The sequence below is a fragment of the Prosopis cineraria genome, unplaced genomic scaffold, assembly GCF_029017545.1.
Source record: "Prosopis cineraria cultivar Desert tree isolate PC_DT_omini unplaced genomic scaffold, ASM2901754v1 PC9, whole genome shotgun sequence".
NCBI classification, from domain to species: Eukaryota; Viridiplantae; Streptophyta; class Magnoliopsida; order Fabales; family Fabaceae; genus Prosopis; species Prosopis cineraria.
Genome location: NW_026555340.1, coordinates 27,113,466 through 27,131,535, shown reverse-complemented (window position 1 = coordinate 27,131,535; position 18,070 = coordinate 27,113,466). Strand labels below are relative to the sequence as shown.

Sequence of the window (18,070 nt, the reverse complement as noted above, 5' to 3'; positions counted from 1 at the left end):
GCCAACAGAACGTCTTAAAACGTTTCGATCTTGCTTTGCGCACCTTCCTCTCTTTCTTGCCCCCATGCTGCTACAATTCGATCTATCTCCTCGATCAACTCTTATTCTTGTGCATCTTGATTGGTGAAATCACGAATTGAATATAATTGTGTATTGGATGAAGAATTTCATACAGTTAGGGTTTGATCGATTGTTGAACTAGTTAATGCAATTTATTAAATAAGAAGTATTAGAACTGGGGGCGAATCAGTCTCGGTCTCACCGGAGCCCGGCGGCGGCTTCATCATCGAAGGGACCGTGGTTCTTCCTCCGCGCTAATCATGCGCCTCGTCTTCACACCCTTGCGTATCTTCACCAAGTCGAATCCGTGACCCGCCTGGCATCCGATCATAACCGCCCAGTGTCGTCCGCACCCCCACGCGTCATGGAAAATACCGGCAATTCTGCTCCTTCAACTTTGGAGGAACCTGAGTACTTGGCACGGTATTTGGTCATCAAGCACTCGTGGCGGGGCCGCTATAAGAGGATACTGTGCATTTCTAGCGTTGCCATTATAACTTTGGATCCGTCGACGCTGGCGGTTACGAATTCATATGATGCGGGGAACGATTTTGAGGGTGCGGCACCAATTTTGGGGCGCGATGAGAATTCGAACGAGTTCAGTATCAGTGTGCGGACTGACGGACGTGGCAAGTTCAAAGCCATGAGGTTCTCATCGAGATACAGGGCGAGCATTTTGACAGAGTTGCACCGAATACGGTGGAATAGGCTGGGGCCAGTAGCTGAGTTTCCTGTACTTCATATACGGCGACGGACATCTGAGTGGGTTCCTTTTGTAAGTTACTTTACTTTCTTCAATTTTTCTAGTCGCTCTTGTTTGTAAAGATAATTTATTCCGGTCGATTGTCGAAAATTGGAATGCGCGAGTTTTGTGCGCGCGCGCATCAAGTGTCATTAGGTTCTTAAAGTCAAGTCAAGGGTTTCATGCATACAACAGGTCTAGAAACTAGAAAGAGTTTATTCTAATGTCTCATGTCCGTTAGTCATTATATGATTTGTTTGGACTTCATAAGAGGTGTGTAATAAGCTCGTATATTCTATTTGGTTGTTGTTCTTGACGGCATTGGGTGATGAACAGTGAACTGATTGTTGTGCATGATTGGTGACTTGCAGAAATTGAAAGTGACTTACGTTGGTGTTGAACTCATTGAGATAAAATCTGGAGACCTTCGCTGGTGCCTGGATTTTAGAGACATGGATTCTCCTGCAATTATAATTCTATCTGATGCTTATGGAATGAAAAATGTCGATCATGGAAGTGGCTTTGTTCTTTGTCCCTTGTATGGAAGAAAATCTAAAGCTTTTCAAGCCGCTTCTGGAACCTCAAATTCTACTATTATCTCACATTTGGTATTCATGGCATTCTCAATACTTTGAAGTATTATTTTGGTATACATTGACATCTTGAAATAGGCTACCTTTTGGTTCTGAAGAAGGAAGAATTAGTGCTTTGGCAAATGGTTTTATTTTATTTTTTTTGGGAGAACTAGAGAATTTATGTTTGAAATTTTTATTATTAGTAATAATGCCGGTGTGCTGTATCATTGCAGACAAAAACTGCAAAATCCACTGTTGGGCTGACACTGTCTGTGGAGAACACCAACACCCTCACCATTTTGGAGTTTTTAAAACGAAGGGGTATTAAATATTAAAATCTTTGTGCCCTTTCTGCTTTTCAAATTATTGGGTCCCTTGTGTTTGGTTAGTTATTGATAGCAATTTAATGGTCTAACCTTGAATAAATAAATGATGCAGCAAAAGAAGCAGTTGGTGCAGAGGAGACCCCTTTGGGGGGTTGGTCTGTTACTAGATTGCGGTCTGCTGCTCATGGAACTCTAAATGTTCCAGGTTTGAGCTTAGGAGTTGGCCCAAAAGGAGGACTTGGTGAGCGCGGTGATGCTGTCTCTCGTCAACTTATTCTTACAAAGGTTTCACTTGTTGAAAGGCGTCCTGAGAACTATGAAGTAAGTGGTGGATTTATTAAGTATATTAGCTAAAACTGTGTAGCTGCTCTAATAATATAGAACTCACACACTTTTAGCTTTTTCATAGGCTTTGTAAAGATATATGCTGTTGAACTCATCTGTAAAGATCTTGCACAAGGGAAATAAAGCAATAACACAAACAATTATTTTCTAAGATAGACTTTGTATACATACAACTCTGGTGATATTTAGAATATTTGGATCATTAGAAGCTTACATGAATTGCACGTAAATTAGATTTTGGAAGGGTAAATTCTATGTAACAAGGCTCTGGTTTTTTGGCATAGCGATCTTGGAACCATAAACCTATACATTTAACTGATCCTGGAATGTGAACATTGTCATTCTATATATGCTAAAGTAAACTTACTATAGATTTTATGCATTTGTCTTGTACAAATGGATAAAATATGTAATTGTGATTGTTGATAGTTGGAAAAGGTTCGATGTGTATCCAAAAGACAACCATTGTATATTAATACATCTAGAGGACTATGTGAGAATTTTCACTAGATATTTGCAGGCTGTTACTGTTCGTCCTTTGTCTACTGTAAGTGCTCTTGTTCGATTTGCTGAAGAGCCACAGATGTTTGCAATTGAATTCAGTGATGGGTGCCCTATCCATGTAAGCATTTGCTATGTTACTGTGATTGTGATTTACGATGTGGGGAAGTTTCTCATGTCCATGCTATGAATTGTAGATCTATGCAAGCACATCCCGTGATAGCTTACTTGCAGCAGTTCGTGATGTACTACAAACAGAAGTAGGTAGATGTATCTTCTTTTGATTAAGAATTGTTCTATAACTGTACGCCTATTTTGGGACATGAGGGTTCACTATTAAACTCTTTCCTGCAACTGGAGGTAATAAATGTTTACTTCGAAGAAGTGTATGTTTGAATTCTTGTATTGGTTTTGTCTAGGGTCAATGTGCAATTCCTGTATTGCCAAGGCTAACAATGCCTGGTCACCGTATTGATCCTCCTTGTGGGAGAGTTCATCTGCAATATGGTCAACAAAGGCTTGTAGCTGATATAGAAAGTGCGACCATGCATTTAAAACATTTAGCAGCAGCGGCAAAAGATGCTGTTGCTGAAGGTGGTTCTGTACCTGGATCAAGAGCTAAGTTGTGGCGTAGAATAAGGGAGTTTAATGCCTGTATTCCATACAGTGGGGTGCCTCAGAACATTGAAGTACCGGAGGTTACTTTGATGGCCTTGATTACTATGCTTCCTGCTACTCCTAATCTTCCTCCAGAATCTCCTCCTTTGCCACCCCCTTCACCAAAAGCAGCAGCAACAGTGATGGGATTCATTGCATGCTTGCATAGATTACTTGCCTCAAGAAGTGCAGCCTCACATGTAATGTCTTTTCCTGCTGCTGTTGGAAGGATAATGGGTTTACTCAGAAACGGTTCTGAGGGTGTGGCTGCTGAGGCTGCTGGTCTAGTTGCATCACTCATTGGTGGTGGGCCTGGTGATGCAAATACAATGACAGATCTTAAAGGAGAGTGGCATGCCACAATTATGCACACCAAGTCAGTATTGTTTGCTAATCATGGCTACGTTATTATTCTTGTCAACAGACTAAAGCCTATGTCAGTATCACCATTACTGTCAATGGCAGTTGTTGAGGTGCTTGAGGCTATGATTTGTGAGCCACATGGGGAGACTACCCAGTACACTGTTTTTGTAGAGTTGTTGCGCCATGTAGCTGGACTGAAGCGTCGCTTATTTGCACTGTTTGGTCATCCTGCTGAAAGTGTTAGAGAAACAGTAGCTGTGATTATGCGATCAATTGCAGAAGAGGATGCCATTGCTGCAGAGTCCATGCGGGGTGCTGCTCTGCGTGATGGTGCTTTGTTGAGACATTTATTGCATGCATTGTTCCTTCCTGCAGGTGAGCGTCGTGAAGTTAGTCGACAACTTGTTGCTCTTTGGGCAGATTCTTACCAACCAGCTCTGGAGCTATTGTCCCGAATTTTGCCTCCTGGCCTTGTTGCTTATTTGCACACCCGTTTTGATGGAGTTCTAGCAGAAGATGTAAATCAAGAAGAGTCATTAGCTGGAAGAAGAAAACGACGATTACTACAGCAGAGGAAAAGTCGTGTAGGAAGAGGAATAACTGCTCAGGAGCAACAGTTCTCTACAGTTAATAATTTTGATGGTGCTGATTTGGGTAGGCAAACTGGGGTTGCTGCTCATAGGGGTATAGACAACTATCATACATCTAGTTCTGACCCAAACTTTGCACAAGCTTCAAACACTCAATCTTCAATTTTTTCCACAAGTGAAAATCGGGATAATGGATCTTCAGTAGGAGATGCACAAAATGGTCATTCAACTGTTATGCCTTCCTCTATTGCACCATCTGCAAACTCAAATGAAGAAGCATCAGGACCTAATTCTTTGAGTTCAGTTGACCCTGAAGGCAATACAATTGGTTTTCAAAGTCCAGGAGTTCCAGCTCCTGCTCAAGTTGTTGTGGAGAACATCCCTGTAGGATCTGGTCGACTAATATGCAATTGGCCTGAATTTTGGCGAGCTTTTAGTTTAGATCATAATCGTGCAGATTTGATATGGAATGAGCGTACTAGGCAAGAGTTGAGGGAAGCTTTGCAAGCTGAAGTTCATCTACTAGATGTTGAGAAGGAGCGAACTGAAGATATTGTCCCGGGTGGTGCTACAGTAGAAATGATAAGTGGGATTGAAAATATACCCCAAATATCTTGGAACTACCCTGAATTTTCTGTCCGTTACCCAAGCTTGTCAAAAGAAGTTTGTGTGGGCCAGTATTATCTGCGTTTGCTGCTTGAGAGTGGTGGTGGTGGCAGGGCGCAGGACTTCCCACTGCGTGATCCAATTGCATTCTTTAGAGCACTTTACCATCGGTTTCTATGTGATGCTGACACAGGGCTTACTGTAGATGGTGCTGTTCCTGATGAACTAGGTGCCTCTGATGATTGGTGTGATATGGGCAGGTTAGATGGTTTTGGAGGAGGTGGTGGTTCATCAGTGAGGGAGCTCTGTGCAAGGGCGATGGCAATTGTATATGAACAACATTACAAGACTATTGGTCCTTTTGAGGGCACATCTCACATAACTGTTCTCTTGGATAGGACTGATGACAGGGCTTTGAGGCACCGACTTCTTCTACTTTTAAAGGTTTGTCAAAATCAATTCCTTCATGTTCTTTAGTGTCTTGTCTTGCTGTATTAATGTTCAGTAGGTGTTTTGCTCCAATAAAAAATTGTTCATTTTTAATTATTGTCAATTTGTTCATAATTGCCATTAGATAGATTTATTTTTTTTGGTGGTAAAATAGGAGCCATCATATAGCTTAACTTGTTTTCATAGATGTAATAGAGATATAAAGAATGCTCGAGTTAACAATTCAATTTACCAGTAAAAATCATGTGCAATTTACTGTCTTATGTTCAATGCCAGGCTTTAATGAACTTTCTATCAAATGTTGAGGCCTGTGTTCTAGTTGGAGGTTGTGTACTAGCTGTTGATCTACTTACAGTGGTCCATGAAGCCTCAGAGAGGACAGCTATTCCCTTGCAGTCTAATTTGATTGCTGCTACTGCTTTTATGGAACCTCTTAAGGAATGGATGTATATTGATAAAGATGGTGCCCAAGTTGGACCTTTGGAAAAAGATGCTATTAGAAGGTTATGGTCTAAAAAAGCTATTGATTGGACGACAAGATGTTGGGCTTCTGGGATGCTGGATTGGAAGAAGCTGCGGGATATTCGTGAGCTCCGTTGGGCTCTTGCACTTAGAGTTCCTGTCCTTACACCCGCTCAGGTAAAGTCATGTTGCAGATAGGAGACAATGTTGATATTGATACTAATGAACTTAATGCTTATAATCTGATTTTTTTCTTCCCTTATGCTAGAGGACTAATTGTCTATATTTACATCAAGACTTTTGCAAATTTCTGTCAAGGCTTAATAGTTTGCCCTGCTGTTAATCTGTTCTGCTCATGATCAAACTACTGACTAAGTTAGTGGACTACAATCCAGCCAACTGTGTTCCAAATCTCTTGAGCTTAGTATGAGAACTGGAAAAATGTTGTTCTTGTTTAGATATTCACATTTAGGTGCTGTTATGTTGATGATCTTCAGTTTTAAACGCAATGAATATCAATGCATTTCTCTCTCTCGAAAGTAGCATTAAGAACTTGCTTGGAAGTGTTTTTGTGACTAATGATTTGTCTCAGATACTGCATTTCTTTTAATTTCCTTGTCTTATTCTGCTTTGCGTAGTTCCCTCCTGATAGAAGGATATTGTATGTAGGTAGGGGATGCAGCTTTATCTATATTGCATAGCATGGTATCTGCACATTCAGATTTAGATGATGCTGGAGAGATTGTAACTCCAACTCCTAGAGTAAAACGAATCTTGTCAAGTCCTCGCTGTCTTCCGCATATTGCACAGGTAATCTTAGGAGTGGTCCATCCATTATGCATTCATTCCCCCCCCCCTAAATTTTTTTTTTCTTCATAGTCTCTGGTTGCCTTCACTCTGAACATTTTACTGCTTAGTATAGATTTTGATTTCTTTTTTTTTAACTTTCTATTTTTGTAAAACAAAAGGATCTTGTCTAGTTTCTTCAACTTGATTATTTGGACTCCCAGCCAGAGTGAATATTATGACATATTTTTTATAGTTTTGTCAAATCACGTTGCCTTTATTATTTTTAGATGAAATTTTTAGTATAAGATAATATTGTGTGCTTAATTCTTGATTTATATATATTTTCCTTTCTTTTTGGTGACTTTGAATATCTTGATTTTTGACTGGGTGAGGTTTGTGTATAGGCCATTCTTTCTGGGGAACCTAGTATTGTTGAGGCAGCTGCTGCCTTGCTGAAGGCCATTGTCACTCGTAATCCCAAGGCCATGATACGCTTATACAGCACTGGAGCATTTTATTTTGCACTGGCTTACCCTGGATCCAATCTGATTTCAATTGCCCAGCTCTTTGCTGTCACCCATGTCCATCAAGCATTTCATGGTGGTGAAGAGGCTGCAGTTTCAACATCACTGCCGTTGGCAAAACGTAGTGTTCTTGGTGGATTGCTCCCTGAATCTTTGTTGTATGTACTGGAGCGTAGTGGTCCAGCAGCATTTGCTGCTGCTATGGTTTCTGATTCTGATACTCCAGAAATTATATGGACACACAAAATGAGGGCTGAAAATCTAATTCGTCAGGTATTTGACTTCATAAATCATAATGATAAAACTTGGGTTGCTCTTCAGATATGATACCAATGCAATAGAAGTTTTTTGGGTCATCAACGTTTGTTAATCCATGCTGTTTTGATTTTTACCAGGTTTTGCAGCATCTTGGTGACTTCCCGCAGAAATTATCACAGCATTGCCATGTTTTATATGATTATGCCCCTATGCCTCCTGTTACTTACCCAGAGCTAAAAGATGAAATGTGGTGTCACCGCTATTACCTCAGGAATCTATGTGATGAGATTCGATTTCCGAATTGGCCTATTGTTGAACATGTTGAGTTTCTGCAGTCATTATTGGTATTGTGGCGTGAAGAGTTGACAAGGAAGCCTATGGATCTTTCAGAAGAAGAAGCTTGCAAAATCTTAGAAATATCATTGGAGGATGTATCTATTGATGGAAATAAAAATTCTTTGGATATGGGAGAGGAAGCATTTAGCTTATCCAAGCAGATTGAGAATATTGATGAAGAAAAATTAAAGCGACAGTATAGGAAACTGGCAATGAAATATCATCCTGACAAAAACCCAGAAGGAAGGGAAAAGTTTCTTGCTGTGCAGAAAGCCTATGAACGCCTCCAGGTAGAGAAATGTTTTCATACTCTGCACAATAAGCTATTTTGGGAATGAGGCAAGTGTTCCCAATCCCAAGTTTGTTATGTGGCTTAACAGCAAGATAGGTAGAAGATTATGCATCCTTATACTATATGGTTTCTTTAAAACTTTTAATAGCTGCTGTGAATGCAATTTTTATTCCTAAAAAGGTAGTAGCTGCAACATGCATGTTCCCCATCCCTGGATTTTGTATGGCATAAAAATAAAATGGTGATGATGAGCATAATACCTTCTTTTTCTGTTCATTCTGATGCCAACCCTGGCGACAAAATGCTTTATTTTTTGTACAAGCAACCTTGTCACCCACCTTTTTTCTGTTCGGAGTTACTTAATTTTTAGCGTTACATGACTGCTTATCAGGCTACCATGCAAGGTTTGCAAGGCCCTCAACCTTGGAGATTGCTTCTTTTATTGAAAGGACAGTGTATATTGTACAGAAGATATGGAGATGTATTGGAGCCATTCAAATATGCTGGCTATCCCATGTTGTTAAATGCAGTTACTGTGGACAATGATGATAACAATTTTCTTTCTTCAGAAAGAGCTCCTCTCCTTGTTGCTGCATCAGAGCTTGTTTGGCTGACGTAAAATCCTGTTGTCTTTCTTGTTAGATTCATATTTTTTGCTTGTGAGTTGCACATTCTGGTAACATCATTTAATCTTAATATGGTCAGGTGCGCATCTTCTTCATTGAATGGTGAAGAGCTAGTGAGGGATGGCGGAGTACAACTTCTTGCAACCCTTCTTTCCCGTTGCATGGGTGTCGTTCAACCCACTACTCCTGGAAATGAACCATCAGCCATCATAGTTACAAATATCATGCAAACCTTTTCAGTTCTGAGTCAATTTGAGGCTGCCAGAGCTGACATGCTTGAGTATTCTGGACTAGTTGAGGACATTGTGCACTGTACTGAACTTGAGTTTGCACCTGCAGCTGTTGATGCTGCTTTGCAGACTATTGCCAACATTTCTGTTTCCTTGGAGTTGCAGAATGCTTTACTGAAGGCTGGTGTATTATGGTATGTCTGCCTTCTCAATTGTGTTTTTTCACATTACAGAGTTGGGAAGACTGGCTGATCCCTCACAACCATGAATTTTTTGTTGGCCCTTCATCCTAAGTGGTCAAAGTCCAAAAATGATCCTTGACTCCTGGATCTCCTTGTTTATGCCTTTAGATGTATCAGAACTTAAATTTCTTGGGCATAAAGTTCTTCATGAATGAATTTGAATGATAATCGAGGCATTTTATTTCTAGTTTGGTTGATGTTAAGGAAGAAACTACTGATTTAATGAATGTTTTTGGTAGTTATTACTAAATTAATTCATCAATGTTATGCTTTGATCATTCAAGGTTAGGAGGAAATGCAGTCTTTTGCTCACTGAGTTTTCCTACACTTGCCCTGTAATAAATAGTTGCACGGGAACTGTCTGACATGTTATTTAGTGATTTAATTTCATACCAGTAGCTTATTTAGACGACCCTTTTTAGCATTGAGAAAGCGAGAAACTTATTTTTCTCTTGTGCTTGCCAGTAGAATCATAAATTTGTTCATTTATTGATAATTGATATAGGCCTTATGGAAATTTCCTTTTCTTCTTTTCTTCTTTCTCAGCTCCTTATAATGTTTTGGTCAATTTTTCAGTATCTCCTCAATCATTCTGTTATATTCTAGTGATTCGGTAATTGGTTCTAACATTATATGCACAGGATTTCTTTCTAACTTTATATGCACGGATTTTACCATCCTCATCATGACGCTATCAACATTCTGGTTATGTTAGATTATAGACTTTAACTTTGTATGTCAAATTGTAGTTGCTTGCTGTACTAGATTTTTTTGATATCTTCTGTGAATTATATCCTGCAACTCAGACTTATCCATGGAATATGATTCATGATAGGTACCTTCTGCCTTTACTGCTTCAGTTTGACTCCACTGCTGAAGAATCTGATACTACAGAGTCACATGGTGTTGGTGCTAGTGTTCAAATTGCCAAAAACATGCATGCTATACGAGCATCCATGGCTTTGTCAAGGATCAGTGGTTTATGTGCTGATGAGAATCCGACACCTTATAATAATGCTGCAGCTGATGCTCTCAGAGCTTTGCTAACTCCTAAGCTTTGTAGCATGTTAAAAGACCAAATGCCTAAAGATCTGCTTTCCAAATTAAACGCAAACCTGGAGACTCCTGAGGTAAATGCTTCCCCCCTCCCCTTTCCCCAACTCTTAGTTAAAACAATTCAATATGGAGCCCAAAGATTTTATGGCACTTCTCTGACTTGGTCAAAAAAATATATTGCTTTGCATTTTATCTCACTTTGCGCTGGTAATTTGAACTTGAAGTGACTTTTAATGGCCAACAGATCAAGTCTGTTTAACAAGTAAAAATATGGTTAAATGTTTTTAGCTCACTCTCAATTGTTTTTGTTTTATTTTGGTAGACGGAGATAACATTCAGGATCTACATATATGTTATAGTATCAATGTACTGAGGTCAAATAACTGCCTGGTTGACCCAGTCTGAGCAAAGGATTGAGAGCTAGATATGATTAGTAGTGTTGTAGATTATATTATAGGACTTTTGCCTTCACTTAATGGCTTAAACTTTTTGGTTGAATGATCCTTGATATTGTATGAAAGCCATGTTGAAATGGTAAGAAGTGTAAATTGTTTATCCATAATCAAAGAGAAGTTTGATATCATTCTATCCTACGCCGAATAAAATTTATTGCTTAACCTATATATGTGCTGAGGCCCATAAACTGGGGGCTTTCTTATATTGGAAAACCTATAGAAACACCATCTTGACCTTAAAGATGAAGTGGGCCTGCACAATGCAGGTTAAACTTGTGCTATTGTATCTGATATCTATCCTTGGAAACCAAAACATAAGTCAATACATGGGACAAGTTTCAAATTTTTAGTTTAGGCGGTCTCTTTCCTGTGCTTCATGTATAATTTTGTATGTGTATGTGCTAAGAGTTCTGTTTTAGTTTGACCCATCTTTTGAAACTATATACTGTAGATTATCTGGAACTCTTCAACAAGGGCAGAGCTGCTGGCTTTTGTGGATGAGCAGCGTGCATCTCAAGGCTCTGATGGTTCATATGACATAAAAGATTCTTATGACTTTAGCTATAAAGCATTATCGAGAGAACTATTCATTGGCAATGTTTACTTAAGAGTCTACAACGATCAGCCAGACTCTGAAATTAGTGAAGCAGAAGCTTTTTGTGTTGCTCTAATTGATTTTATATCATTTCTTGTGCGCAATCAAAATACTGGAGATGCTGATGGTCATGGCATAGTTGATTCCGCTGCTGCAGTCGTTCAAACACCTGAGTGTCAAACTGAGACTAATGGTAATGGATCTGCTAGTGAGCAGCATGTCCTGGATGATTCCACAACAGTATCTGATGGACAAGTGGCAGAAAAAGAGGAACTTGAGTTGGTTAAGAACCTTCGTGCTGCATTAACCTCCCTTCAGGTTGCATTGCTTAATTACCTTTGAATGTTGTGATTTATTACATCAAGCATGTCTGTCTAATCTTTTTTATTTTCTGCAGAACCTTCTCACTAGCAAACCAAATTTGGCATCGATATTTTCTAACAAAGACAAGTTAATGCCTCTCTTTGAGTGCTTTTCTCTTACTGAAGCATCAGATAGTGGCATTCCTCAACTTTGCCTGGGTGTGTTGTCACTCTTGACAGCCCATGCTTCCTGCTTGGAGGCCATGGTAGCAGATGGATCCAGCCTTCTTCTTTTACTACAGATGCTTCACTCCTCTCCAAGTTGTCGTGAAGGGGCTCTCCATGTTTTATATGCATTGGCAAGCACTCCAGAACTTGCCTGGGCAGCTGCCAAGCATGGTGGAGTTGTGTACATTCTTCAACTGCTCTTGCCTTTGAAGGGTAGAAAAACTTATTTTAGTTTGTCTATTCTTTGCCATTTTTTAAAATGTTTTGCACTGTGAATAATTGAATACTAATAATGGAAATATTCCATGCAGATGAAATTCCACTGCAACAAAGAGCGATGGCAGCTGCCTTGTTGGGCAAGCTTGTTGGCCAACCAATGCATGGTCCAAGAGTTGCTATAGCACTAGCTAGGTTTCTTCCAGATGGGATGGTATCTGTAATCAGAGATGGACCTGGTGAGGCTGTTGTAATTGCCCTAGAGCAGACTACAGAGACACCAGAACTTGTATGGACGCCCGCAATGGCAGCTTCCTTATCTGCACAGATTTCAACTTTGGCATCAGAACTATTCCGTGAGCAGATGAAAGGTCGGGTTGTTGATTGGGATGTGCCTGAACAGGCTTCTGGACAACAGGAAATGAGGGATGAGCCACAGGTACCACATCTATGTGATGTGCAGTTTAGAAATGCATATTTTCTCGCATCCTATGGATTGAAACTATTTGCGTTGATACAGGTTGGTGGCATCTATGTCCGACTGTTTCTGAAAGATCCTAAATTTCCTCTGAGAAATCCTAAAAGATTCTTGGAAGGACTACTTGATCAGTATTTATCATCTATTGCTGCCACACATTACGAGACACAGGCTGTTGATCCAGAGTTGCCTTTGCTTCTCTCTGCTGCATTAGTTTCATTACTCCGCGTGCATCCTGCACTAGCAGATCATGTGGGATATCTTGGGTATGTGCCCAAACTTGTCGCTGCCGTTGCCTATGAAGGTAGGCGAGAAACAATGGCATCATCAGGTGAGGTAAATAATGACAATCATGCAGACAGAATGGATGACACAGACAATGGCTCAAGAGAGCAAACACAAACTCCTCAAGAACGTGTGCGTCTCAGTTGTTTGCGCGTCCTGCATCAACTTGCAGCTAGCACCACATGTGCTGAAGCCATGGCTGCTACAAGTGTAGGAACACCTCAGGTATCTGATAGAAATTATTTTATGGTTGAAGTTACATATCTTTATGCTGGTTTTCCTGCTTGTGCTTGCCATCAGGCCATGATAACATCGTTTTGAGAGAACAGTTCTAATGGTCTACTGGTGACACACCATATATTATTATGAGTACGAATAATTCTGTTGTACTCTCTTTCTTGCTAAAGGGGAAGATTAATTAAAATGTGAGAAGAACATTTACACTTCAAAATGTCCTTCTATCCCCAAAATCACCCTGGTTCTGCCAATCAACCTTGCAACAGTAGGTGCCCCTGGTCATCTGCAACTTTTGGCCTATTGAAAACAGTCTTTCAGCTGCTACTCTTATTTTCAAACCTCCGAGCCAGCGAGCAGTGCCAAAGGCTTTCTTGAAAAATTAAGTTGTCAAATAAAGGTTCTTATTCATTTTATTACTAGCATATCTTCACATAGCTTTTCTAGCTTCAATTAGATAAAACCCAGATCTCAACGTTGAGATAAAACCCAGATCTACGATAACTTGAGAAATTCTAATTTAAACTGATCAGAGGCTCTGAGGCCATGCAATAAGTACCATGTCTTCCCCAAAGGTTAAGCTGAAGGCCAAGCTCCTATTATGACTACACATTTATTGGGGATTAAGGGTTTAGATTGAGGATAGGAGAGTACACGGCTCAATTGAAATGACTTTGTCTTTCATGGATTATTTAAGGAGGGGAAAGTGGGAGGGTTTATGTTGTGCTGCTGGAAATTTGTAAATTTCATAGGTTCCAAGACTCTCATTATGATGGTTTAACTTTGTATTACTGGCATTTTTGTCATCTGTATATTTCACTTATGATTATCAAGTTGTGACTCCAAACAAAATTGTACTGATATTTTTTTTATATCTATTTTAAATTTAATTCCACTTTCCAGGTAGTTCCTCTACTAATGAAAGCTATAGGATGGCAAGGTGGAAGCATTTTAGCTCTTGAGACCCTAAAACGTGTTGTGGTTGCTGGAAACCGAGCGAGGGATGCTCTTGTTGCACAAGGACTCAAGTGAGTTACTTATTTATATTCAGCAGACATGTATCTTTTCTGTTTGCTTGTTTCTCACTTTTCTTTGAATAAATCTTGCTTTAGATCCTTTGATTTTTCTGTGGTTATATAACTGTGAAGTTCAATTATGAGGATATTTTGTATTGAAGAGTTTAAAATTGTATTGAGTTGTGCAAGTTCCAAAAGATATTTTTTCCTTACTTGTCATCCCCCCTAACGTGTATCATCTTTTGGGTCTTGCCCATCTGTCTTGTTTTGGATTATCTTTTGGCAATTCTTTAGATGGATATGTCAGCAACGCAAATGTTTTGGACGAAAGTGAAAATTAATTGGCGAGTACAAGCATTTGACCTTGCATGCATACTGAAGAGTGGAGCATGTTTTGCTATATGGACTTAGTGTGCATATTTAGGTTTTTTTTCTCCCCTGGTTGCGGAGAATCATTCTAGATTATTTGAAGCCTAAATTACTTTGGATGGTCCAGCACTATAAGAGAACATCTAGAAACAGTGAAATTTAAAAATGCACCTACTAGGGAGGTCGCCAATTGGTTTGGAACCCTTAAACGTTTGTTTTAGAATTCCATCTAAATTTTCGGATCTGCAGTGCTGTTGGATGACAGTTAATGGTGATACTTTTGAGTATTGAGGAGACAAGGACTGATACTTCTTTGGGTACCATGGATGTGAAATGGAAATAAATGTCATGTCAGAAACTTTATCCTTCTGCTAGTATCTGCAATTGGCTTTGAAAAGTCTGTATACTGCCTCCATAGTTTATGGCTTCTCTGCTTAGTAAAGATTAAGCTGCTCGGGGTCATGCATAGACTATAATATTCTTTATGTTGTTTATTATTGAGATGCATAATTGGAAGTTTGTTGTGTTTCTAAAACATTGTGAAATTGTGCAAACTTTGTAGAGTTGGTCTTGTTGAAGTACTTCTCGGTCTTCTTGACTGGAGGGCTGGTGGGAGGAATGGGCTTTGCTCTCAAATGAAGTGGAATGAATCTGAAGCATCTATTGGCAGGGTGCTTGCGATTGAGGTTTGAATCTCATACTTCCTCATCCTGGGTTTCTTTTTCCCGCAATGGTTTCTATTTTTTATCTAGTAAATCTAACCTTCTGTCCTCCTTTATTTCTCCATGCCCATATTTCTCTTTTTTGCTTGCTTTTAATAACTGTCTTTCTTTGGGTTCTCTTACACTCTCCTTAATTCCCTTGCATTTAATATTCACTTCTATTTTTCTGGATATGTCAAAATATTCATGGGGCATTCACGTAGTTTTTTACTTTTTTTGCTCTGTTCAAATTTCTTAATATTACTATTTTTTTAGAAAATATTACTGTATATTTTTATGGAAACAAGCTTGCAGCCTTGTTACTTTTAAATGTTCTTAACTTATTGTTCTCTGACGTCCTTCAACTGCAAAATTCTTATTTTCTACACTTTGTATTTCTTTCTTTCTTTCTTTCGTTTGAGTGGCACAATTGACGGACAAGACAAGCAACCTGAATTCCCATAGTCTCTAAACTTTTTTAGCTAGAACCTAAGTTCCCATAGTCTCCAAACTTTATTAGCTAGGCTGCTTGAATTGATTTTCCGCTATTTTCATTTATGCTGATGAGTACTCTTGTATGGTGATCAGGTCTTGCATGCCTTTGCCACCGAAGGAGCACATTGTACTAAAGTGCGAGAAATATTAAATAGTTCCAATGTGAGTCTCAATACTTGTTACTGTTTAGTGTTTCTGATTGCTTGAATCTGTGCGCTTCAATTTATTAAGTGAACCCACTAAAGAATCTCTCTCCTGCTTTGAAGGTTTGGAGTGCATACAAAGACCAGAAGCATGATCTCTTCCTTCCTTCAAATGCTCAATCTGCAGCAGCTGGCATTGCTGGTCTGATTGAGAGTTCATCGTCATCAAGACTCACTTATGCACTTACAGCTCCGCCGCCAGCACCTGCTTCCTCCAGAATTCTTCCATCATCTGCATCAAGCTTGAATGGTAAGCAAGACCAGCTTTCATAGCACAGAAAACTAGATTGTTTGAGCTGCATGTATTCAAGCTTGCACCTGGACCAGTGGCCTGTATAGTACGTTGTACAGTTATCCTGTCTCCGTGCACCCTGGATGATCACCGGGATGCATGTGCAATTTTCTTAGAGCAAATTATTCGTTTGTATGAAGAGGGATTTTTGGTCCCCGCTCCCACAAGCGCCCTTTTTTTCTTGTAAATTGAGTGGTCTATTTGCCAATGTACTGCAGAATAGTGAGGTGATTTTATGCATTCCGCTCTAGTTTAGTCCTACTTTGCTTTGTATCCACACATGATCAATTTTTTTTTTTTTATTATATCAAGTTTAAAGGTATACCCAGGTCTTTGGTTGCAGCTAGATAAATTTTGAACCGTTTTTTTCTTTAATTTAAAGAGGTGAGCACAAATGGCTTGAGATGACAAATGGAACCAAACTCGTAACTTTTTATTCATCGGGGAGTTTTTATGTTACCAGGCCACAAGGTCATTGGCAATTTGAAACTATTTTTTAAGATGTATTTCTTAACGTTAGATTCTTATATTCAGAATTTGACTTGATAAGGTTTCCCATGGAGAAAGGCATCGGTGGCATTTTTTATTTTTATTTTTTGCTTTTTTGGGTATGGGTGCCAGAGTCTGTCTGTGGTTTAATTTTAGATGCACTCGATGCAAATAGTTGCCCTGATAAATCGGGAAGGACCGGGCTCCTTTAAAACAAAGTGTGAGGAGCTGAGGATAAAGGTCCTTCCCAAGCAGCAAGGTAGTCGTAGTTTGCTTCACGTCCCCCGTCCTTTGTTCGAAGTATATTTTTTCCCCTCTTCACACAAGAATTTAAACTCTGCATGTACTTTCTCTGTGTTTATTTATTCAAATAAATGGTAGTTAAAATTTAACGAAACATTCGATATATTAAGTAATGGCTGGGTTTCATCCTGTTCAAATCCTTTCATTGCCAATATTAATTTTCTTGGCACGAGCGGCAGCATGATTGTTTTGGATGCAATGAAGTCCGTGATTTATGATTTATGTCCAGAACTCGATACCCCCTAATTACCATTACCTTTGCCTTCGGTGTCTCCATCAGAAGAAAGTGGAAAGAAAAAAGGTGGGGGTGGGGGGTGGGGGACAATTAAAAGTTGTGAATAAGTAGGTAGTTGAGGGTTGACAGATACGTATTCTTTTAGCAGATGACATGTTCGGTATTATTCCCGATCCAAGCAGAGTTTTGTAAGCAGGGTTGTTTGGTTGGGTATTGTTTCTTCAGGCTGGGATTTAAAGCGGTGATTCATTAAAGCAAGTCCTCCAGTGTGTTTTTGGCAGAATAGCTGGAAAGGCAGTCAACCATTAATGACGCCGACGTGGTAGATCATCATCAACTTCAAACTAAATGAGTAGATGAGTAAGTGAGGTTGTATGATCCATGCTATGGACTCCTCTTCATTGAGTAAATTAAAAGATTCACCAATGACTCTAATTAGCTTTCTGTTGGGACTTCAAGATCAATTTTAGACGCATCATTTATAATTGAGATTGATGCTGATCTCTTTGAAGCGTGGCCACTTCCGATGTGCCAACCACAATATCTTTTCAAAGGGACGGGTTTCAGTTGAGGAAAAACAATCAATTTACGAATGTATATGCGTTAAATTTACGGCAAATTGTACGAATTATAAGTTATGCATATTGTGGTTTGCTTTTAAGATTTGGTGCAATATGAAAGTTGCGTCATCATAATTAATAGCTATAAATTATTCATTATAAAATATTTAAAGAATACATAAAATTATAATTATCATTTTGATCTAAAATTTAGAAATGATTTTGGTCCTTAACTTAATTATGATTTTTGAACCCTTTTAATCGAAAATTTAAAAAATATATAAATCTTTATTTGTGGTATCCTAATTCTATCTCACATCGAGTTAAAAAAGCTTAACAAGAGGTTCATAATAATTGAGATAAAGCTTAGACGAGACCTTTTTAGATAAAGCTTTGCCATCAACACTATTATTTTGTTAGAGCTCCAACTTAAGACTTCCAATTAAATTGGCATAACTCCCTTGCTGATTTAACCAAATCATTAGTGCTATTGGTCTAATGTTATTATAAAATGTTGATCCTTGATCATGTTCAAAAAGTAAGTATTGTGAACCTACAAAGAAATATTAGACTAATAAAGGTTT

General features: G+C 39.0%; 1 protein-coding gene across 2 annotated transcripts; it reads left to right on the top strand.

Moving 5' to 3' along the window:
- LOC129320965 (dnaJ homolog subfamily C GRV2) lies at positions 1–16,190 on the top strand. Of its 2 annotated transcripts, XM_054966670.1 has the most exons (22): positions 1–835; positions 1,174–1,410; positions 1,611–1,698; positions 1,816–2,024; positions 2,569–2,670; positions 2,747–2,809; positions 2,969–5,209; positions 5,492–5,854; positions 6,347–6,487; positions 6,871–7,263; positions 7,386–7,874; positions 8,268–8,491; positions 8,582–8,926; positions 9,810–10,104; positions 10,937–11,398; positions 11,478–11,823; positions 11,922–12,265; positions 12,347–12,814; positions 13,727–13,851; positions 14,771–14,894; positions 15,498–15,566; positions 15,671–16,190. In XM_054966670.1, the coding sequence occupies exons 1-22, from the start codon at positions 425–427 to the stop codon at positions 15,878–15,880; spliced, it is 7,749 nt and encodes a 2,582-aa protein (XP_054822645.1). In that variant the 5' UTR covers positions 1–424; the 3' UTR covers positions 15,881–16,190. The 2 variants fall into 2 exon arrangements, with proteins under 2 accessions (XP_054822645.1, XP_054822646.1); XM_054966671.1 differs by lacking the exons at positions 1–835; positions 1,174–1,410; positions 1,611–1,698 and having other exon boundaries at positions 1,822–2,024; positions 2,559–2,670.
- The last annotated feature ends 1,880 nt before the right edge of the window (positions 16,191–18,070 follow it).

What these genes read in the sequence shown, in the direction of transcription:
- LOC129320965 (XM_054966670.1), top strand. Translation starts at nt 425, where the DNA reads ATGGAAAATACCGGCAATTCTGCTCCTTCAACTTTGGAGGAACCTGAG. An exon ending in GGAGTTTTTAAAACGAAGGG is followed by an intron (nt 1,699 to 1,815) that starts GTATTAAATATT and finishes TAAATGATGCAG; the next exon opens with CAAAAGAAGCAGTTGGTGCA. An exon ending in GGCGTCCTGAGAACTATGAA is followed by an intron (nt 2,025 to 2,568) that starts GTAAGTGGTGGA and finishes AGATATTTGCAG; the next exon opens with GCTGTTACTGTTCGTCCTTT.